Here is a 23,477-nt window from a genome sequence, read left to right on the forward strand (position 1 = left end):
ATTGGACTTTACATACTTTTTATATCCTTATTATTATCCTTACATTATTTTACATCCTTTTATTTTTCCTCCTCTTTCAGTTTTTCTTTTACTTACTTTACTTTTTTCAATATAAACAAATGTAGAACATAAGTTTTTATTATGGTAGCAACATAGCCATTTCCTAGGCACAGGATAGGGAATCGCAGGTGAAAAGAAATGACGGTCTTCATGAGTGTGGCCTGAGTTCTGGATGAAGTCTGGAAGATCCACTGTATGGCTGTTTTTTCAGGATATCTGCAGATATTTTTCTGTATTTAAAAACACAAGACAATTTCAAAAAAAACCCCACCACCATCACTGGTGTAGTTAGTGTATTTAATTTATAGCACTTTCTGAGAGGCTATTAAGTACAACTGAAACAGAAGAAGAATTCAGCTTTTGACATATGTTATGTAGAGCCATTGTCTTTTTTCCGTGGACTACATGACCCTTCAGCTCCTTTTGAAGTCCAGAGAAATTTTTTGGGCATGCAGACCTCAGAATTTTGTTAATAAAACATTTTCTCACATTCTCTGCTAATGAAAGGATTTCATCCCATCTCTCCGGTTTGTTAAATTTTTTTGACTTAGGAACTAAGCAAATGTGCTCTTTTGTATGTGTTCAGGTGTTATTAATTACTTCACAATATTATACTAAGTGGCCAGTACAGTATGTGGTAAATGTCTTGGTAATAGGACATCTCGCCACTGTGCGCTGTTAATAAGCCTCTTGCTGGGAAGTTGGAAGAGGCCACTGTGGTTTCTTGATCACAAGGCTCTGGTTTGTAGATAATTGATGAGAAAATTAGCAAAGTTCTGCGGTACTTTACTTACTGCTTATATGGTGGAAGTGTTCGTTAATGTGCTGATTAAAGGCTGTTTTCAATTTAGATGCCATCAAATTTGTGATTTCTTTTCTTGAGGTTTAAAATGAGTTATACTGACTCACTAGAAGATCCTTTCCAGCTGCAATATTAAGTGTCCTTCAATTTTTATGATGTTTGTAATATTTTTTCAACTGTGTTTGAAATATATTTATACATGATAAAAATTGTCAGATAATTTTTGATTTTAAAGTCACACTTAATTACTATTTCAAAGGTTTTTATCTACTACTACCACAATGGTTTTAGTATTACAGAAATTGTAGTATTTAGTTCTGCTGTTTTCACAGCATTTTCTGGTTGTCCATGCAACAGAGATAGTATTGCTGCCTAGAGCATACTCTTTATTTTGTTTCCACCTGGTAAACAGTATTAGAAAACATAAAAAGAGAAGTAAATTCTTGGGTGTTATTGTTTCTGTAAGCAATGGCTGCGGTTACCACTAGTGTGTGGGTTAAGGTCACTCCTAAGTTCCTTGGTTTTCGGATCAGCTGGAGATCAATGAATGCTGCAGAGCAAAAAACAGGTCCTTTAAAACTAGTTATTAAGGTGTCCCTCTCTCAGGTAAACATTTGATCACTCAGCTGCTATTGTTGATTTCAGTGGTACTGAAGATGTCTTTTTTCTTGTGATATTTTTGGAAGAGTTGTGGCTTCTACAACTGTCTTGCAGTCCCATGTGGATTTTTTGTTGCTCTGGATCTCAATCTCTGGTAATGCCATTTTGCCTCATCTGGCCAGTTCAGTTAGACAAATTGTTTTATATATGCTGGTGCAGTGCTTGATCTGGCTTTCAGTTTTGTTTATCCTACCAGCATTCTGTGCACATTTATCATATATTCATTGGTCATATATGCCAGCTAAAGTGTATTGAACAAAGTGGTAAATTAGTCTCCTATACTAATTTGTTGTACATATAGCAAACGTATGTGTGGACTGGCTATTTGTTTAGATATGCAGAAATTTTGTCCAACCCGAGACAAGCTTGTAAGACTCTTAATATTTTTCTGTTTCTTCCCTGGTGCAAGAGGCACTGTAGAGTGTGGGTTTTGTTCTTACTGCTGCTTCTTGTGTTAACTAACAACACTATAGAAGTCATTGCCGTAATGTAGAGTTGCAGCCTGATGAGATGGGGGGCCCATTTCTTGTTTGTTTGGGAAAGCCATGATACATTTACAGGCAACTGCTCAGATGACTATACATGGACTTGGATGGGTTTGTCTTCATTTCAGCTTCATTCTGGTGGTAAACTTTTGTCCTAGAGGTAAGTAAGTAAAGGAAATTCCAGATTGGATTTATGCAGTTATAAATTCTAAGACGGGAAAAAGGCAAGCTGAAGGATTAACAGGTTTATTTCTTTAAATTTACAGAAAAGATTTGTAGTGTTAGTGAGTCAATAAAATAAGCATTAGTTCTTAGGCAGTCACAGTACAAAGCAGTCTAAAACTATGAGCAAATGCATAATCCAGGGGGTGTTGACATCTTTTTCCATTATCAGCCAGACTTCACAGATAAGACTATCAGAAAGAGACCATTACAGTGATTTTTGAAAAACCCTTAAACATTCTCCATGTTTACCTTTCAGAGTATTTACAGGCTCTCTAGCCTGTGTTGTTTATTTTGGTTTGAGAATTAGATGTTATGCACGATGTGTGGTGGCAAACTGTTCATATTTTCTCTGTTAGTTTTAGTTCTTATCTGTGATCATGGCTGCTTGAAAAATGATTTTTGTTTTCTTTTCTGAGAGTTTTGACAATAATTGGATTTTACTGTTCCGATGTTGTTAGGGTTTTCTGAACTGAATTGAAAAAAATTCATTATTTCAGTTTTTGAGTGAAAATAACCCATAATTTAAAAAGGCGACAGGAATCAGAGATATACACAACTTACTTGTGAGCATGCATGCTTTGATCTATTCATGAAGCGGCCAGTAACTATCATAAAGATGTCTAGACTTATGCTGTGTAAAACAGGGCTTCTGAATGGTGTTAGCTGAATATACGTAGTGTAGGTGAACATCTCATTAAAAAAAAGAAGTAGAATTTCATTTTGTAACACTGACATGATTTCTGCATGAACTTGCATGAAATAGGTTTAAGATACTCAGCTGATCAGAAAAATAAAGTGGAAAGACACTACCTAAGGAAAAGAAATGTAACTTGACCACTCAAGTGTTGTTCTTGAATTCAGTATGTTGAGCAGTTTTGTCAGGGTACCCTCTGTGCCTGACTTGCCTTGTCTTTGTACATGTAGAATACCATTTTAATGAAGGAGAATGGCAATATGGCTGTTGGATGTAGGTATTCCTACTTTGCTTTTATGGTGAAGACTAACAACTGGATAACTGTGTTCCAAAGTCCTTTTTTTTTTTCACTTAAGCATTGGAGACAATTCATGAAGGTGTCCCATCAGCCGTATGCAAACATGGTAACAAAGGTGAAACCCATCACTTCTCTCATTTATGTGGTTCTTTGAAAATGTTTCTGTTCCAGGTTCATGTGTTCATGACAGGTTGGCACTATTTTCATTATTTTCCAGACACACATAGAATTCTCCAGATAAAGCTACAGGAATTGCAACCACATTACATATACTAAGTGAGTAAGAAACCATTTGTTAGAGGTTCACATAAGCTAATTCAGGCCTCGTTATCTTGCTTTACAGACTGTTTAGCTTAGTTCATCTGTTAAGCTTGTGGCTTCTGTATGCATCCCAACTGTGCTGAATGTATTTGGTTTTCTTTTGAAAGTTGATGTGGATAGACTGAAGCTTACATACTAGTTGAAAACGATTTCTCCAGATGTAATTTAATTTCTTTAATCATTCAGGGAAGCTGAGAGAAAATGTGGCCATGTACCTTCAGGAGACTGTTAGCAACGGAAGGGAGTAATAAGGTTAGCAGCCTCCAGCGAAATATATAATCTGAAAATTCTTGCGAAAAATCTGTTGATATTAATACTGGGGATGAGATCAATTAAAGGATTTGAGGATCCTTTCTTAATGAGTACCCTTCTGTTAGAACCCACACCAGGCCTAGTGACCTGGAAGGGTCTGGGCAGAAGTTCAGGAGCTGACTTAGCTGGGGAAAGACACCTTGGAGATGTGAGCCCTTCAGCTGGTTTGAAGTCAGCAGCAACTTTCTGTGCAGAAGCTGGGTCTCTCTACAGGTGAATTTGTTACAATGCACACCAGGTGGTGGTTCTTACCTTCCTAGCTTTCACGATGGTGCTCAAAGCACTGTCTGGGATGTGCAGATGACACAGGTGTGCTCTCTGACTGTTCTGCGGAGGTTATGTTTGTTGCTGTGGTTATGAAGGTGTGTTAATAAGTTTTGTGTTCTTGGTGGCATAGGTAGGCTTTACTTGAACAAGTTTGTTTCTGGAGGTGATGTCATTTAAGCAGGGAGTGATGGATAAGGATAAAGGCAAAGTAAGGGTGTGTTGGCTCTGGGAAAGCATACTTTAAAGAATCATCATCTTCCGGTAGAGGCTGTACTTGTTTAATTATTTTCTGTAAAAGTACCCAGCTGAATGTTACAGCCAAGCATGTCATGATTAGAGGCAGAATTTTTAAATATTTTAACTTACTTGGCTGGTTCATTGAGCTGCCACATCACTCAGTCTGCTTCCCTGCAGAAAAACGTTCATCCGTAGATTGACGAGGGTCTGTGTTGTGAGTATCACATCCAGTATGTACAAAAGCAAAAGCTGGACTTTTAAGAGGGTGCGCTGAGGGAGCTTGCACATCTGGGTGGTCTGAAGATGTGGTCTGAAATGAGCTTGTTCAGTGTGCAGATGCCTTCTAGCTGCTCATTAGGAAATGGTGAAGGTGTGGATAAGTCGTAAACTCCTCAATACTTTGTCATGGAGCTTCTACGTTTGGAAACAATCTCTCCAAATGGTAGGATTTTGTACTTTTCCTTTCAAAAAGGCATAACAAAAGGTCTGTCTTTGTATTTTATTTCATTTCATTTCATTAAAAAAAAAGTATAGTGTCAGTGGGAGGAGATTTGTCGTCATTCTTTTGATTCAAAGGGATCTAGCCTACAGGTTCAGGGAAGATGTCCTTGACACTAGCCTGTACGGTATCTGAGAATATTCTGTCTTAAACCTGTCAAGCTTGTGAAAAATACCATGGTCATTATGGAAAATACCTTTCAAGATTTGCTGTGCCTCATAGAGTTTGTATCTCTATTCAGTGGTTATTCAGTACTTTGTTCAGTAGTTTTATATCCTCCACAAGAGCTGAAGAGATTTGGTCTGGGACAGTTTCTTTAATTTACATTAATATTCAGTTCACAAAGAGTGGAAGTAAAAAGGAAAAAAGGTCATAAGACAGGATCCCTTCTCCTCCTTTTGCCCTGCCTTTTAGATTAGTGCCATTACTCATCGTTTTTATCTGATGGACATTCTAAGTTAGGCTGTGCATGGTAGCAAAGTTACAGTGGAGTAATGCCTAGTGGTTAGAGCAGTTAATGAAGCAAAAGTGAAGTTATGAAAAAAAAAGAAGATATATGAAAGGTGATAATTTTTTGTGTATGTTTCTTATTTCTGCTGATTCAGTATTTTATTTTTCTAATATATTTTTTTAATTTTCACTGAAGATGCTTGTGGTTGTCATCTTGGAATAACTTCTGTGGGATTTCTGCAATTATCTCTTTGTGTTGAGCATTTTGATTTTATGGTTGTGATGCAACAGTAAATAGAAACTGATACATATTTCTTCATGTTTTCCATGTAACCTTTTGGACTGTCTTTTTTGAAGTGCTTTGAAAATACAGTCAGGCTGAGTTTTGACCCTGTAGTTTTGCAGATTTCAGTGGAAACATGCACTCTTACCCCAAGGATGAAATTTGGCTCGAAGCTTGTTTGCTGTGGGTAATTGCTAAGTGAAACAGGAGGTGAATCACATATCCAGCAGCTCCTAGCCTTATATCTTGAAGTACTAGAAAGTTTTTTTGCTTTGCTGTTTTAAACCCATAAAAGCCCATAGGAAAAGACTTTGGGAATTTGTAAACATTCCTGTATTTTCAAACAAGGCAGGATGTTAATGGAATGATACGAGTAAACTATTTTTCTTACATCTTGCATTACGAAAAGTGTGGTCAGAGCAAGTAAGATCTCTGAAACTTGCAGATCCATTTGCACAGTTCTTAAAGAAATGGCTTTGTCAAATATTCTGTTTTCAGGCTCTGGATAATATTAGTGGATGTTACCAAGCTAGTGTTCTATTTAGTTGAATACTTCTTCCCTAGAGAGAAAAAGCAAGACCAGAGAAACCAAGAAACTTGGATTGTGTTTAAACCTTATATGAGGCAAGCAGTCTGGGGCTGGGACACTGTACCTTATGAATCATAGAGGATATTTGATAAATCAGTGGTTCTGTCTTCACGTGATTCAGTTTGATAGATGGTTGGTGGCCTTAGTATTAATTTAATCATTCTGGGTCTGATATATTTATTAAAAAGATGATTAAGGATTTCAGATAGGGATTAAAATGACTTTATTGAAATTCAGGTGTAGTTGACTTGTAATGAGAAAAAATGCCATTTTTTTTTCCCTGAAAACTGTTTGTTCTTTCTGTGGAACAGGTTGACCTGCAAAAATGTGCCCAGCTAAAAAGAGATGTCATGGGCCACATTAAGAACCATTTAGAGACAGTGCATCATGGCTAGACTTGTGGGAGTTTGAAGACAGCTGATGAAAATCAGGGGTTTAGCATGCAGAGGAAGTCATAAATGAATGTAATATTGAATTTACAATGTTCTCTCAGATACTCATTTCTTCATCTTGTCATTTCCTTAGGTGTTAGTGAGGATAATTGACACTATTGAGAGAACTTTTTGATGAAGGCTTTCAAGCAGCTGAAAAAATCTCAGAACTGAATGGATGAAAGATGAAGCTGAAAAACTCAATCTGGAAATAATTTTGTAAAAATTTTTGGAACTGTGAAGATAGTTAACCAGTGAAGCTGTATCTTGGGTGTAATAGTGAACTCCTTTTTCTCCCTACTTACGACTCTCTTCTAGAAGCTGCTGTAGTATACTGGCTAGAACCTGAGCTTGGTTCTGGGAGTCGGTTGTAGACCACAGAGTTTGTATTAATTCTCAGCTGTTTCTTAATTAGGTGATACACTTCCTTTGGTAGATACATCACCCATTTGGCTCTACCAAGGTCAGTATGTCTTTTCTATAGAAGGTAGTAATAAGCAGCATGAGGACTGTGAAAGCCCTCTAGGAATTTGGACATATTATTTTTGTTAATTCCCTTTGACAGTTATGTAGCCAAGTGCTGTAGTAACCTTTGAAAATTTCAGCCAAAGTAGTTGGCTGGAAGTGACTGCTGAAGTCCCAGCTGTGCACTCTGAAGAAAGATACAAGGCATTCCTTAGTGATGCTTCACTGTTCCACTGTAATATAGCCTTCAAGCCACTGATTTGCACTAATGGTGGTCTGTAAAGTTAAATAGACACTCTCTTAAGTCAGGGTTTGTTCCTTCTGAAGTCTTAACGTGGTAAGTAGAGACTCAGTGGACAGAAATGAGTCCTTCCTGCTTGCCTGTGTTGTGCCTCTTACTTCTTGAGTGAGTTGTGCTTGTCCTAACCCAGAACTACCTGTTGCCTGGATAAAAGTATTACCAATTTGACTATGAAACCAGATTTTCTCTATGTGGTGAGATAACATAGCCATTTTGTTCCTACGTAAAGTCAAAGACATGAATTTTAGTGGATGCTTGCTACCAGTCATTAAACTGAAGGTTACAATTTAGAATATTCAGTTGCAAGTTCTGTCCTCCCATTTTTTTGAGAGATTGAAAAGCTTTGGATAGATAATTATAAAGAAAAGGGGCATGAGAATAACAAATAAAATAGAGGGGTCTTAAAGAGACTGTTGAGAAACTTCTTTTCTGTCCTCTCACAACTGTACAGGAGTTCAATAAATCTGAACTTCAGAGACAGATTTTGGAACTAGTTAAAGGGAATGCTCTTGCTTACAGCCTGGACGGTACATATCATTGCTGCAGTAACCTATGAATAGAACAAACTTAGAAAAATAAATTGTATACTAGCAGGGTTATTACTGATATCCAGAATTATAATAATTAATGCTATCAACATTTGAAAGAGATATTATGTTTCAGGCTTTCGGGCATAGGTTAATCTCTGTCTGACAGATATCAGGATGAGACTTGTTATGTTGTGATGTTATGTCTACCTTGCGTGGGCTTTTGTGGTACAGCCTAAAAACTGTGCTAGCAGTATACAAATCTATTTGAACTTGTTTGATTGCTTGTATTAATTACTATATACAAAGTCCTTTAAAATGTACATCCATGTCAACGTAAGTGATAGTTATCTTAAATACTGTATTTAGCCAAATTAAGTCAGGAAGAACTGCAGCATGGTTGGATATCTTTGTAACTGTGTAGGTGTCAAAATGATACTGACTCTCATAAATGGTCTCACACTACGCTGAGCACACATACTGAGCATATGTGTTTGTTAGGGTGCAGTACTTTTTTTATATGCATCTATTTGGCGATACAGGTTTTGTGGCTTGGTCTGGCTGCTTTGCTGGCAGATCCAATACACCACCTTTTCTAGGTATGAGGTCTTATTCAATTTCTGCTTTTTCCAAAAAAAATCTCTCTCAACTAACGTGTGTTGGCCTGTGTAGCAGTCTGGGTGACACCTGAAACAAGGGACAAAATGACCTTCCATTGAAGTTTGCTAGCTCAAGATATCTAACAAAAAAATATGTATCCTAAAGCAATTCTTCTATATTTCCCACCCACCCGTACTGTCTGTGAAAGAAAATAAAAGGAAACATACACAACTATGTGATTATGCTATACTATACTATACTGTACTATATGTGAGTATAGTTCCATTGAAAATATTTGGCAATGTTCAACTGTGATATATTCTTAATATCTGATTAAATTTAATGCAGCTAATTACTCAGAAACATTTTAAAGAATTCTGGTACAGAAGTCTAATTCTAGATTAAAACAAATCTGTCAAAAGTGACACAGGCAAAGTGACATGACATGGAGCAACTGGAGAGTTGTGCCTGTTGCTGGTGGCCATCCCCAGGAATGAGCTATTGAGTCACCATCCCTGGAGGTGTTCAAGAAATGTTTAGATGTTGTACTAAGGGACATCATTTAGTGGAGAGATATTGGTGGTAGTTGGACAGTTGGACTGGATGACCTCAGAGGTCTTTCCCAACCTTGGCAATTCTATGATTCTGTTATTCTACACTATAACATAATTAGTATAACTGTTACACAATTTTTACTGAGATGTTTTCTGTAAGATCTCGCAACTGCTTTTCAATTTAATTTTAAGACACTACAGAATAAAAAGCACTGTTATTTTCTAACCTTTTGGCAGGTTACAAGCATGATGTAGCTGTTTTACTCAGAGATAATAACACCAGCATGGCACATGCAGACTTTCACAAGCAAACAGAACTTGATCTAACTTTTAGTGGGAACCAGAACCAGTACCAGAGAAATTCAATTTCTGTTGTCTATCCTGTAAGTAAACTCACAGTAGGAAGAGGTTGTTTCAGAATTTAACAGCTATAGAAGGAGAGCTCTAAGGGACCAAAGCTGCTTTTTGCTTTAATGAGAGGTTTCACATAAAATCATATGCTACTAGTACCCATGCAGGTTTGCACAGTGAAACATCGATCTATCATGTATACTTTGTCTCTGGTAATGGTGCCAGCAAAAAGGGAGCCTGACAGTCTTTGTACTGTCAGGTCTGGCAAAAGCAATTGGAATGTTTTTCAAAGTAGTGTGGACGGATAACTTTATGTGGTAGATGATCTCATTACTTCTCTCCTTGTTCCTTAACCAGTGTAATTAATATCCAAATGTTCCCTAAGATTAGTTTTATTTCCTGCCATACTAGTTGACAGACACTGCTGAGATTTGAATTCACAGCAGGCAAGAGCAGATGGCTACCTTCACTAACAGATTACTGCATCAAGGCGTACAGACTGTCCAGCTTTGTCTCAGTAAACTTCAACATATGATTTGTAAAGTGAACATAACAGAAGAAATTTATGACACCTATAACAAGAATCATATTACTGCTTAAAGATAAGCATAGCTTAGCAGCTATTGTACACTTGTGCTGATCTTGTTAGGCAAGAAAACTTCATGGAAAATGATTAGTCTTCTATTTGCTATTAGTTCCTCTCATTTCATTTTTAATGAACTAATTAAATCTGAGATTTCCAGTACATGTACATTCTACTGAAGTTTAAGGAAACACATTAAAATGTTACAGTCCACACTAATAAGACGCTTACTTGTTTGTTTGGGACTTTTTACATAAGTAAAGCAATCCCTCTTTAAACTTTTAAGCCTGCAAGTCGGTGGTGAAACTACAGTAGTCTAATTTAAAAGACAGGAAAGGAAAATAAAGAAAACCATTGTTTTAGGAAAAGAAAGGTAGTTGCAAGATCATGCATACACATCCGGCATAGCAGATAAGTTAGGTTATTTGAGATCGTAAACTCTGGGTAAAACTTGCCTGGACTAGCTGATGGATGATGCCTCATAAATGAGCGCAAGGCTTTGGACAGTGTGTAGCAGCTCCATGGAAAGGCACAGAAAGACCTAAGAAAGATCTGATGTTTCTAGCATGCTGAATGATTATTTGCCTTGTAAAGAAATGTGTGACAAGTGAGTTTCTGTGTGCTAGAGGTCAGTCCTGTGTGCTAGAATGCCAGATACTGCTGGCATTATTTTTGGAGATGGTCAATCTATCATTCTTTGTGTATTTGGATACGCTTATCACATATTTATTCTTCTGGAAATTCCCATTGCTTTGGGTGCTGAAGATGGAGGGTGAAGCAGTTTATAGCTATGAGATGGAGGGGAAGTCCTGGGTCTTGCAAAGTTTGGGCTGTTTCCCTGGTGAGTGGTACCATCATACTGCTTTTCTGCTTTCCAGAGGGCAGCAGCTAAGTCTGCTGGAATGCCTTGGGCAGCAGCTCTGCACAATAGCCAACCCTCACTTCTGCCCTTTCTCTCCTCTAGTTTGATCTGTTCAGTGCTTTCTTTCCCTCACTTTGTACTTGGGTTTTGCTGTGCTCTCTGTGAACTTTGTATGAGAGGGAAGGCTGCAATCTCTTGTGTGATACTGGGGACTGGTGGGATTTTCCTCTTAGTGCTGTGGAGAACAGTGAGAACACCACAGGGACAGTTTGTGGAAAACAAAGATTCCTTTGCAACTGTAACAGAGAGCTAGATTAAATTACTGATTTTAACAAATGAGTGGGAGAATCATTTTGAAGTTAAAAACTGAAGGTAAATTTTATTTGCCCATCTCAAGCATGTTCTTTTATAATTAGCTGAATGATTTTCCACTTGCAATAATGTTTTCTTAGGATGCAAAGTGGAGGCAGTGCAGAAAAAAGGTTATGTAGCAGTTTAAAGATTGTAGTTGTATGTTTCCAGAGATGCTACTTGTACTCCCTGACTGAATGGTAATTGGCCGCAGTGAATACCTAATTTAGTGAGGTGTTTTTGCTTGCACTTTTACAGTACAGCATCTGAGCAGCGTCTATTTCTGTCAAATACAAATGCATGTGTTTTTTGATGTTGTTGTTTCTGTCATAGACTTACCCTCAGCAAACTTAAGCAATTACAACATCACTGTGGTGGAAGGAAAGAGCATCACACTGTACTGTGATACAACCGGAGGGCCACCCCCTAATGTGTCCTGGGTGCTCACTAATCTTGTTTCAAACCACGAGGTAAGTTTCATATTCAAAGAAGTGACAATTCAGAGAGAAGAGATATCTGCTTGTGGATGGAATGAAGGTTCATGTCCAGCTTTAGTTAACTTCTTATCAAAAAGATGAAGATTAATGTTGGGATTAACATTTATTTTCCAGTTACTTTCAACCCAGGCTAACTGCTGCAGTGTTTCTTGAAAATGTTAAATATTTGCTCCTTGAGATTTGTAAATGAGAGTACTGTAATTTCTTGGAGGTTATACAGTGAATAAGGATACAGAAACAAAAGTGCTCTCTCAGCATCACAGGTACCTACACAGAGAGAATAAATCTTACATATCCTAATCATGAAAAAGGCTTTGTGTTGCTAATTGTTTTGTAGTTTCAAGCCAAAACCTTGGTGACCATATTAACTATTGATTTGACAGTTTTGATTGTCAGTATTCATTGTGTTTTATTTTCCTTCAACAAAACAAAGCAACAGTGAAGTCTTGGAAGTCAAGGTGACTAAAAGGCAATTAAAAGGTTACTCAAAAAAGTGGCATTTTTTTATGGAGTGTGAAGACATTCCCTCAACAAAGCCATCCTGACTGCGGGAATCTTGCTTCCTGACATCTTTTTGTTCTGTGTCCTTGCCTTGGACTGTGTGCTCAGTGGAGGTAGACAGTTTGTTCTGATGGAGGTGTTGATGAGGAGTGGTGTCTTCCATATACAGCTGCTGACCCCTTAAATTGCAATAATTTTCATGGTGTAAGGCTTTCTGTTATTTACACGTCTATGGCATTGGCTTCCCAATGTTCATGAGTACACAGACTGCCTGGAGCTTTCTGATCTGTGCGAAGTGTGAGATGTGTACTTCTAAAACTGTTTCTGTAGTGTGGAAGTGCCAGGACCTCTGGGACCTCTCAGTCTTTGCACTTTCTGCTCTGAGGTCATTATATTCGGTCTGCATAGGGTTTGACCAGTGTGTCTTTCAGCTTTCAGGAGTAAGAATTCTGCAGAACTCTAGTTTTATTTTTAAAATTTCCTCTAATCTATTAAACTACCCGAAGGCACCCATTGTCATAAAGAATAAGAAATCAGAACCATTTGGGGAACCTATGCCAAGCTGTGCTTTTTCTTTTTCTTCATCTATTTTTCTTTTTTTACTTATGAGCCAAAACAAATGTGGGATGCTGTTCAAGAAGTGAGATCACTTATTTTTTAACCCTCCTATCTTTGAAATGCCATGTTCAGTTTGCTTCAAAGTTTCCAGAAATACTCTGTCCTGGCATAACTTTACGTGTGAGATTTCAGAGGGGCTCATGACATAGCCTAGCTGCTAGCTGCAACTTTAGCTGTGGAGCCCAGTAGTCTTTTCAGTAGCGGAAGAATGAGTGCCTTTTGAACCTCATTTCCCATTTACAACTATCCTTCCCTTTTCTATGAGTGTTGTTTTTGTTTCATTCCTCTCACTTTCATATCTATGTTTCTGCCTCCCCTTTCTTCACCTCCTATGCTGTTTTTGCCTGCTTTTTCTCTCTTTTGTGTTTTACAGAGAGAAATGTTAACAAAAGTTAAAATTGTACCTTATTCCTGCAGAGTTAACCACACACCCAGCTTTTATGCTGATTTTTTTTGCTATAGATTTTAGCTATGAATCTGTGTTTGGATCCCCTTCTCTGAATCCTACTTTCAGCACTGATCATCTCTGAGGGCTGCATATGGAGAAATGTGCAGTGGACTGTTAGCTTTTCCACTCCACCTCCCACAGTGTCACACTGATATCAGTGGGGCATTTAACTCATATGGGGTTAAGGTGTCACCCCAGTTAAGGTGTCACCTCAAGGTTCAAAGTTCTAGTTTAGTATGCAGAACTGTTCCTACGTGTCTCCACTGACTGCTGCTGAAAGTCACTACTATTACAGGTGCATTATCTGTGCAGCACTGAAGTGTATGTGTACAGTAAGAAAAGTACCTCAAAAGGAGTTTTTTAAAAGGATACCAATTATTGCATATTCTCTAAATGTATTTTGATTCGTGTTTAAAGAAAGTAGTTTTACATTTTATGAAAAATTCAAGTATGGAAATAGTAATTATTTGGAGATCATGTGAATGACCTGGTTTAAGAAAACAGTGTCTTTGACAACTAGTTTGGTAGCTACTATTTTTTATAACACAGTCCTATTCACTTTGTGAAGTGTAGCATAGCTGCATACTTAGTATGGCTTTTAGGCTATAAACGTGCAGTGAACTTTCTAAGAATTGCAATAATCAAGAGTTCTAAGAATTATAATTCTTACTTTAATTAGCCTTAGTATGTAAACACATAAAACAGTACTTGGGCAGTAGCTTATGTGTTAGAAAGGATGTAATTTCTCATGAATTGTTTTATGAGAGGCAGAAGCTTTTAAGAGAAATTTGGCAAGGGAAGGGATGAGGGAAAAGACACACCATGGTTCACTAGAGCTCAGAATGCAGAAGTGGAAGAAATGTCACACAAGTGCGAGGAGAACAAAGAAAGAGTAAAGCAAGGATAGAGCAGAGTACAAGGGGAAGAAAAAGTTCAAGGAAAGGGACAGACCACAGAAATCAGTCATGAAGTGGAAGAGAGGGATGAGCAAGGCTACGAGTGAGGAAGAATACATTTGCCTTGAGGGGAACAAGTGTTCAGAAAAGGCAGAAACTGACAGGGACAGGACAGAGAGATGGATGAGTGCAGTGTTTGCAACAGGGCTACACTTTTCAAACTTCAGCCTCTGATAGTTACAATTGGTTCTGTGTTTTATGTCTGCTGGATAGGATGCCAAAGTACCATTTTGATTAATTACAGATTGAGAGGAGAAAGGAAAGCAAAAAATGCTGTTGAATTGTGGCCAGTGATTCCCCGCCTTTCTCTTGTTTCTTTATGCTGCAGTTGACACATGCATGTTTTTCTGATCATTTTTAGAGTGACACAAGTAAGAATCCTGCCTCGCTAACCATAAAGAATGTTTCATCCATGGACAGTGGACTGTGGATTTCGTGTGTGGCGGAGAACATTGTTGGAGAGGACCAAGCCTCTGCCGAGCTGACGGTATTCTGTATGTACCCAGGCCTTCATGCAGTTCCTGAGGCCAAACTACATTAGCAACAGCTCTTTTGGGTATAAATATTTTTGGGGTGCAGAGGTTGCTAAAACAGGAACAGCTTGTAAGCATGTGAACAACCTACTGCAGTTAATACTGGGAAGAGCCCAACCAGAAGTTGTCGAGTTTATCTTCTTCTGCTCTGAGCTCTGCAAAAAAATACATTTCTAAATGCTTTATCTTCAATTAGGACAACTTGTAAATGATGTTTTGAAAGCCAAAGCATTGCCAGTGTGGGAAGGTTTGTAGTGGTGTGCATATACGTACACATTATCTTAGGAATTAAGAAGTGTGAATGCATAGAACTAACTGTAAGAGACTACAAATGTTAAAGTTTTTACTATCTAAAGCAACAACTGCTTTGTTCAGAAAATAATGCACTTGAAACATTTGTACTGCCAGATGTAAATTTATTTGTCATAGTTTGAATAATATACTTATTTGTCAGGGCCAAGGAGGGGGTAAGGAGCATGTGATATGGATAAATTTGCTACTTAGATTTAAGATCCCAGCCTGAATTCATTTTGTGCGAACTAGACAGCATGTTTTCATAAGTTGCAACCCTCTGTTTAATTGACGATGGGAACAGAGCTCATTGGAGATGGCAAACTTTGCTCAGCGTGTGTTCATGACAGAGAAAACCAGAAAAGTCACTATAGATCTACTTCAAATGGCTTGTAGGTTGAAATTGGATATGTAATAGCTACGGGAAGGAACATAAACTAGAAATATTTGAATGGTGTAAATGAGATTCTGAGCTTGGCACTGTTATGAGTGATAAAACGGAGTGTAACTAGATGAAATTGGATGCAGTTAAGAATAAATATCAAGGAAAAATTCCCAATAGTGAAATAAAGAGCAAGGTGTTGGAATAGTCTCCTGAGGGAAACAGAACAAGTCTGTAAACTCGAGACATTTTAGCAGGTTTGAAAAAAGAATCAGAGAACGTGTAGTAGAAATTGGTCATTCCCTGACAGAATAATCCAGGGAATGAAGTCATCTGTGCTGGCTTTGATTCTGTGAGGAAAATCATCTGAAAGTTTGGATTCCTGGCAGAGGATATTTCCAGTACTGCTTGCTTTGGGCCAACTTTTACATATTTCCAGTGCTGTTCTGTTCTTTCAGCACTGCTCTGCACCATTTTCTGCATCAGAGTATAGCTAAAATTGCTCTTTTCTACTTCTGCAGTAACTGAATTTTCCACACCTGGCAGGTGGTGGTCAGTCTTTAGATAAAACAGTTAGTTTTTCTTTTCTGAAGAATGGCTTTGTTTCTGTTGTAAGTGTAGTAACCTATGCAGAGCTGAGGAGCTTCCTGTTTGAGTGTGCTGCAAATAGGTATAATTCCTGCAAGTAACATACTGTGATACTTGTGAATGAAAAATACTTCCCTAATGACTTGAGGGAGTGGGGAAAAGACATGTTCCAGATATTCTGATGTTCTTCACTCTTTTTTCCAACATAGTTGCACCAAATATCACATTCATTGAATCTCCAACCCCGGACCACCACTGGTGCATTCCATTCACTGTGAAAGGGAACCCTAAGCCCACATTGCAGTGGTTCTATGAAGGAGCTATACTGAATGAGTCTGAATACATCTGTACTAAAATACATGTTATCAATCAAAGTGAATACCATGGCTGCCTTCAGCTGGACAACCCTACTCACCTGAATAATGGTGCTTATACCTTACTGGCAAAGAATGAGTACGGAGAGGATGAAAAGCGGGTTGATGCTCATTTCATGTCAGTGCCCGGAGATGGTGAGTATGATTTCATTCAATGTTAGCCATTGCAAATTGATGAGAATGTGCTTCTGGTGAGGTTTTTCTGTGGATGAATGTCTTTAAAATCCATTGTAAAGTGATGGTTTATTTTAACTGTAGAAGCTGTGCTAGTGCTCTCTAAATTCTTCCTTTGGGTAAACTCCTCAGTGCCAGCTGAGGCTTGAGAAAGGTGGCTGCTTCTCATGTGTTTTCTCAAGCCTCAGTTCTGATCCTGGAAAGCACCGAGTGCCAGTTCAGGCACTCCACGAGTGTTCTACACTGTGTTTGAATACAGCTAGGCAGTGTATCCAAGGGCACAGGGGGATGCCCACATAGCATCTAGCGTCTTGTGTCTAAATAAGTATTGCAGTCCAGTGAGCTGATAATAACATATTGTGTAGGACACCAGAGGGAGCTGGAGAGAAAACAAGTAACCCCGAGGTAGGATGGTAGAAGTCTCAGGTCTTCACAGGCTTTTAGGTGTCAAATTCTCATCCACTTCAGCTGAGGTTGGAAACCTACATGCCTATGAATATCTGTGCTCAAAATGGTTTATGTTAATTATGTGCATCTTGCTCCAGAGGCTCTGCCTCAGCCCTCCTGAGCAGTACATGATCAGGCTCAAGGTGGACTAACTCACTGAACTGCAGGGACTGCTGCCAGTGATTGATGTTCTGTGTGGTGTGATATTTCCCCACATCTTCAAAACCAGATGTGAAGTGACTGTAAGAGAATGAAGACATACACGCAAATTTATTATTCTATGTGTAAGAACTTCTGAATGGACCATACACAGCAGGAGTGGAAATACAGGCGTGTTTTAGTGCAAATAATTGCACCGTCATATCTGAAAATATGAGCATGTGTGTACCTTTGGCTTTTTAATCACAGAATATAAAAAACCTTCTTTTCTGAAACAGCAATGTGCAGTGCCAATGTTATCTGACAGAAAAAAAAAGTGAATATTTAAATTCTCTCTCCTGCAGTGCAGGCAGGCTAGAGACAGTAAAAATATGGTCTGTACTTAGTGTTTGCTCCTAGCAGCTCAATCTGCTACAGGGTAAAAGATAGCGGGTTCTTCCCTTTTCCACCCTTGGAAAGAGAAGGTGAAGAGCTGATACAGTCAGGCTCTATTTACTCCTGCTGTCCTTTGCAGTTCTCTCTTCCTTCTTCTTTGCAGTTCTTCCTTAAATAGATTAATTACAAGAACATGCCATGATTCCAGCGACTGGCATCCTCTGATACTGCGCTATAGCAGCTCAGTAACACAGTCCACCTTGTCCGTGTTCTCTGTGCAATGGAAGCTCTGTCACACTCTATTTAATATGAACCTGGCTTCATTTTCTTAACAGAATAGCAGTTCTTCTAATAATTTCTTACAATAATTCTAATTCTCTATAGAATTACAAAAATTCTAATAATCTCTTACAATAATTTATCATTTTTTGTCTTTGATCCATATCCCTTTTACTGTTCTGTTTTGCTTTTATGCTTCTCCCAGCTTTTAAAATCACTAAATAGAGCAGGAGGCATCCTCCCAATTAGAAAGAGTGTTATGATTTGCTCCATCATTTTTAGGTTTCCAAGATAATCTGTGCTGTGTTTTTCAGCATTTCCAAGCTCTGTGATGGATTAAGCTTCACAAAAACAGTATGGAGGAAACTAGTCTACTTAATGGCAGGACGTACCTGCATTAGAACTCAGTTAATGCATGGTGAATTGCTCCAAACCAGTCTTAAAAATTAATAGCTGGGGAAATTGCTTATCTAGTTAGCCTTGTCAATATTGTTCTCATTAGAGGAGATTTTTTTTTTATAAGAATAATGATATTGAGCTTTCAAGTATTTCACAACATTGCTGTCTCCTCTACTGAAGCTTGCATAAAAACAAATGTTAAAAAACAGAAGCCTCCATGCATAATATTATTATTAATATTTACTATTACTATTTAAAGCTCTGTCAGGATTTTTCTAAACCCTTAAAATACTTTTTCAGTGCTGTCGTTACTGTGTAGTTTCTTCTTTTGGCCCACATGTTGTACAATGAAGCATGAAGATTAAGGCCCACACCCTGGTATTATGTTCATTTCCATGCCTTCATGACTGAATTAAATACCAGCCCTGATGTTTCATGGGGTGGGGTGTCCTCACTGAGCTTTGAACTGATTCTGTGGTTATTAACGTCACTTACAGGCAAATTCACTGCAGGTAATAAAATAAAATATAAAAAAAGCCCTCACTGATAAGCTGTACATCTACCTAAAATAAATATAACTAAATCTGAAGCGTCTTCCTAGCATCAACAGTGTACATAAAGTAGAGGAAAGCAAATACCATAGTGGGATTTATATTGTGTTAATGACATTAGAGTTAATACTGTAAATTAAAATTTTGCTTTAGATGCTAAAGACTGGAAGAAGAAATTTCAGGCTTTGCTAGCTACATTTTTAACTGATTTTAAACTGCTAAAATTCTTGAACTCCAGTGTAGCTGTTCTTGCTGAAGATAACGTGCTTATTTGAGAGCACATTACAGCAAACAGTAGGCAAGAAGCATTAATGTTTTATTCTGATAGCTGTTCCCAAAGTTGATCCAAAACATCTAATGAGCACTGGAGAGATTTTTACCAATAATAATTATTTTTAAGAAAGCTTATTTATCTACCAACCCTATACTATAAAATTCAGCTAAATGAATTCAAGTCACGTAGTATCTTGTCAAAGTAAGACAATATGTTAAATATGCCTCAGAAGTAGCATCTTGCCTGTGTGGCATAACAACATGGGCCTGTTTTGCAAAAGTATATTTTTGGATTGAGTCTTTGCTGCTGCTTTATTTTGAAAATGTCAATTTTATAAAGAAAGAAGCAAGCAAACAAAGTGTAGTTGGTGTACTTCATAAAGACGAGTGAATAGCATAAATCTCTAATAGTTTATTTACAACAACCTGTTCTAACAGAGACCAAAACAACTATGCTGTTCTTTGTTTGCCTTAAAAAATAATTAATTGCATGTAAACATGCAAAATTACTGTGGTGAAGTTTAATGTTAAAATAGCTGCAACTAATGTTTTGATGATCGAGAAGATGTGTTTTTATGTAGGCAGCACTAAAGAGAAACTTGGGTTTGGTCCAGCATCTTGATTTTTGCAACTTTATTTGAAGTGAAGTGTTATATAAAAGGCATTGAATGGAGTCAGCTTAAACGATCCTGGCAGGAAGTAAGGGTTAAACTACTCTGACGGCTTCAGCCCCATTCCAGTAAATAGTAACAAAAATGTTGCCATGTAACTCAGGAAATAAAGGCCTGGGAGTTTTGTCATTGTTGTTATTTTTCCTTCAGATTACAGAAGTAAATTAGGAATACCATCTTTCATCAGATATTTTACAGTGGAAAAAGTGAATCCATGAACTATGGAAGGAAAACCCTGGTCAGAAGTTCCCTGAGGACAAATAATAGTACAGGCTGTTTTCACTTGTTACTTATTTCTGCTGATTTTCATGGCAGTTCTCATGGGGTCTGTTAAGCTATATCTCTGGATACTACAAGGGCTGCTCCAAAAGTAATGCCTCCTATTTTATTATGTTGGCCCATGATGTCAGAGGCGGATGTTGGTGGTATGGAAGTAGAGGTTGAACCTTCTCACCAATATTCCCTTACATTTTGTTGTTGTGCAACCGATGGCAGCAGTGGGGCAGTCTGACAGAATGGTGTCTGACACAGAAGTGTATATGAAGCAAAGGCATGTCACTGAATCCCTCCACGCAGAAAAAATGGCACCCATTGACATTCTTTGATGCTTGCTAAACGTTTGTGGAGAGCCAACAGTGGATGTGAGCACAGTGAGGCGACGGGTGGTGTGTTTCAGCAGTAGCAACAGCAACAGTGGGTCACCTCCACTGGTGCAGATTTTGACAAGTGTGGCATGCAGACTAATGAACATCTAATGGTGGTGACTATGTTCAATAATAGGGTTTCACAGCTCTCTCGAATAGTGTTATTGTGGTCTTTGTATGTTGTAGTTTCCATGGAAATAAATAGGTGGCATTACTTTCAGAGTGATCTATGTAGAATATTTTCAAATGCATTTAAAGGGAAACCTAATTATCTGCTGCCATTCTGCTAATAGTTTGCAGCTCTTTGTTTTGTATTTTCAGCACAGATTCTCACATTGTGCTGACATAAGCATAAACAACTGTGTTCTAGTCATACTTGACAGTGGCTTTATGCCAGTGTAATGCCACTGGTGTGGAATTACTGCACATTGTAAGAGTTATGCATTTTGAAGTTTGATTCATCTTTAGAGGTTTTAACCATCTGCTAATTTTATTTCCAAAACAACAAAGAGTGAGTATACAGAAAGGATGATTAGGAACCTACTACATAATCTATGCTATAAATACTTTATAGACCAGGATGAATGGGCATGTTGAAATATAATACAAATATATTTTGAAGTGTGAATAGTCTAATACTACGCTAATTTCAGTGGGTGTTCTGTGCATTATGCTCACATATGTCCTTAGCCTTACATATGTGTAGTAATTAGAAAAAACTGAAAACTGGAACTAGTAAAATTTAGAAAAGAGTAGACTACATGGGTCCATTTGCCTATGTAAAGTCTGGCTTCTGGGAGACCTCACTCTTTTGGTACTGAGTTCTGCCTGCAGTTCAGCTGTGCACCCATTCACAGAGTGAAGGAGATGGCGATGCTTAGGTTGTTGCTAACTCTAGCCCTTACCTTGACAGCTCACAGTGCTGCAACTGTAAGCCAGTTTGCTCTCACAGTGCTTATACTGCAAATTTTTTTGACCAGGTAAGAGCCAGTGATTGTAATTGCCACTGAAATCTGCTTCCACTTAAGGTCAGGGAGATTTTTATCATTGATTCCCAGCAAGAATAGTTATTGTTGCACTTACTCCAGGCATACATTGACAGCATTTTGCCCAGTTGGGAAATATTTCTGCCTTTAGCAGAGCTAATACTCTGTGTGTTAGCTGTTTCACGTGAAGCTAAGTGTTAACATTGGGGATAGCTGTAAAATATTTTAAATGTAATCTGATAAACAGGTAGTGCAAGAAGTTGACGCTGCTTTGTACTTCTGTAGGTACTGGTAAGTGCTAATGCAAATAACGTTAAAAAACACTAAAGAAAATCTTGATCTTCCAACATTTGCAATCTATTTACAAAGGCTTTTTCTTTCTTTTTTTTTTTCTCTTCTCCATGTACAGGTAGTGGCCCAATTGTGGATCCAGACGTTTATGGTATATATTTGATTTTCTTTTTCTTTACTTGTAAGGATAGAATTGAAGAAACTCAAACTACTAAAAGATTGAATGTCAGGCTTAGTTAAACTGAAATGGCACATATTACAATAGAATTCTAAAAGGTACTTTGTGTTGTTCATTCTCCTGCTTTATATTATTTAAAATCAGTGAGGGCAATATGACGTTTTACTTGTCCTGCTGCTTTTGATTCACAGTAGGAAAGGCATAAATCCACTGCTACGAATGGTTGCAATTGGTCCCGTAGAATGACAGCTGTCTGATGTAGCTCACAGGCATGAGATTTTGTGAGGCATGTTGTGGAGGAAAGGAAGGTCATGATTTCTCCTTATATAACTTAATTTATTTTTCAGGAAAGTTTCCATACTTGTTTAGCCTTCAAAAATGTACCCCTAAATCCCACTTAAAAATGACGTTGGCACTAGTAAGTTTTCCTGTAGGCAATTTATTTTTCTCTCTCCTCTCATTTGTACCTTCCTTTAATCTCTCTTGCATAAGCAGAGCATCAGCTCAGTGATATCTGAGTGAGTGCCAGAAGATTTGATGACATGATGTTCACATTAGCTTTTTAGTTAGGTGAAATGTTTTAGACTGTATCTAGAGAAGGTCAGCATGCATTGGAATAGAAGCCGCAAACAGAAAAACAACCAGCTAGTTTTACATAACAGTTCTGTTGATCATGAAAGTCCATCCTGACTAACATACCCACACACCCTTTAGCTTCCAGTGGAAGCTTGATCCTATTTGGAGTACTTTTATTTGGATGAAATGGTCCATAACTCAAGTTTCCTTAAACTGATTTCAATGTTATTGCTTTGATTCCATTCCATGTCATTAAACTTTAGCAAATGTGCAATTGAAGCATCATTTTGGCTTTAAGTGCTCAGAAATACTAAACACTCCCCCTTCCTCTCTTTGCAAAGTATTATTTCTTTGGAGGGGTGCATACGGTGGTGGCATTTGGCACAGTTTCCGACTTACATTCTATTACACAAGCTACATACATGAAGATTGTGATTCTGAGCTACTTGCTGGGGTCCTGGTGCATGTGTCTGGCTCTCACCATGTGAGCACTGTGCTTCTGATGACTTTGGTAGGCTCTGTTGAAATGTGTGCTCTGAGTTGTGCAAGTGAATCTGAGCCAGCAAGATCTTGTCCTGATGAAAGCAGTATTCCTTATTATTTCTGGCTTTTCTCTCTGCTTTTTGAAATAGCTGTCTTTGATCTTTGCTTCAGTGACTCAGTGCTTGCTTTGAGAAACACTTTGCATTCTAGAGTGTTTCCCTAATTATTCCAAATTCACAAGCCCAGTTGGTGGGATTAATATATAAGGCAGGCTGGAAACATGAGAAACTCCTTCACTTTTGTGGAGAACGAGGGCCTGCATAGTTGACATGGACCTACTGGGATTGGCTCCCCCTGGAGATGGAGCCTTTTCCATGACTCCTGTTAGATCGCTTGATCCCTGTGCTGATGTTTACTCACAGCTTGGATGGTGCTGAAAGGATTGTTTATGGCCCACCCCCTCCCCAGCTGTCCCTCAGGATCTGACCTTCCGTGTCCTACTCTCCCTGTGAGGTGGTTTCCAAAGGCTTCCCATTAAGTGTTATAAAAATACTGTGGGAAACAGAACTGGTGAGGCAGCAGCAGTCTATGCCATG

The 23,477-nt window shown here is 38.1% G+C and overlaps 1 protein-coding gene across 7 annotated transcripts in view; it reads left to right on the top strand.

The window, feature by feature from the left end:
• The window catches only part of NTRK2 (neurotrophic receptor tyrosine kinase 2), a 207,790-nt gene that overhangs the window by 29,397 nt on the left and 154,916 nt on the right, over nt 1-23,477 (top strand). For all 7 annotated transcript variants that reach the window (XM_021380843.1, XM_021380844.1, XM_021380845.1 and 4 more), the window contains exons 6-9: nt 11,541-11,677; nt 14,589-14,721; nt 16,231-16,530; nt 21,763-21,795. In XM_021380843.1, coding sequence (XP_021236518.1) covers nt 11,541-11,677; nt 14,589-14,721; nt 16,231-16,530; nt 21,763-21,795 — 603 coding nt within the window. The remainder of the gene's footprint in view (nt 1-11,540; nt 11,678-14,588; nt 14,722-16,230; nt 16,531-21,762; nt 21,796-23,477) is intronic.

Source organism: Numida meleagris, chromosome Z (genome assembly GCF_002078875.1).
Source record: "Numida meleagris isolate 19003 breed g44 Domestic line chromosome Z, NumMel1.0, whole genome shotgun sequence".
Classification (NCBI taxonomy): Eukaryota; Metazoa; Chordata; class Aves; order Galliformes; family Numididae; genus Numida; species Numida meleagris.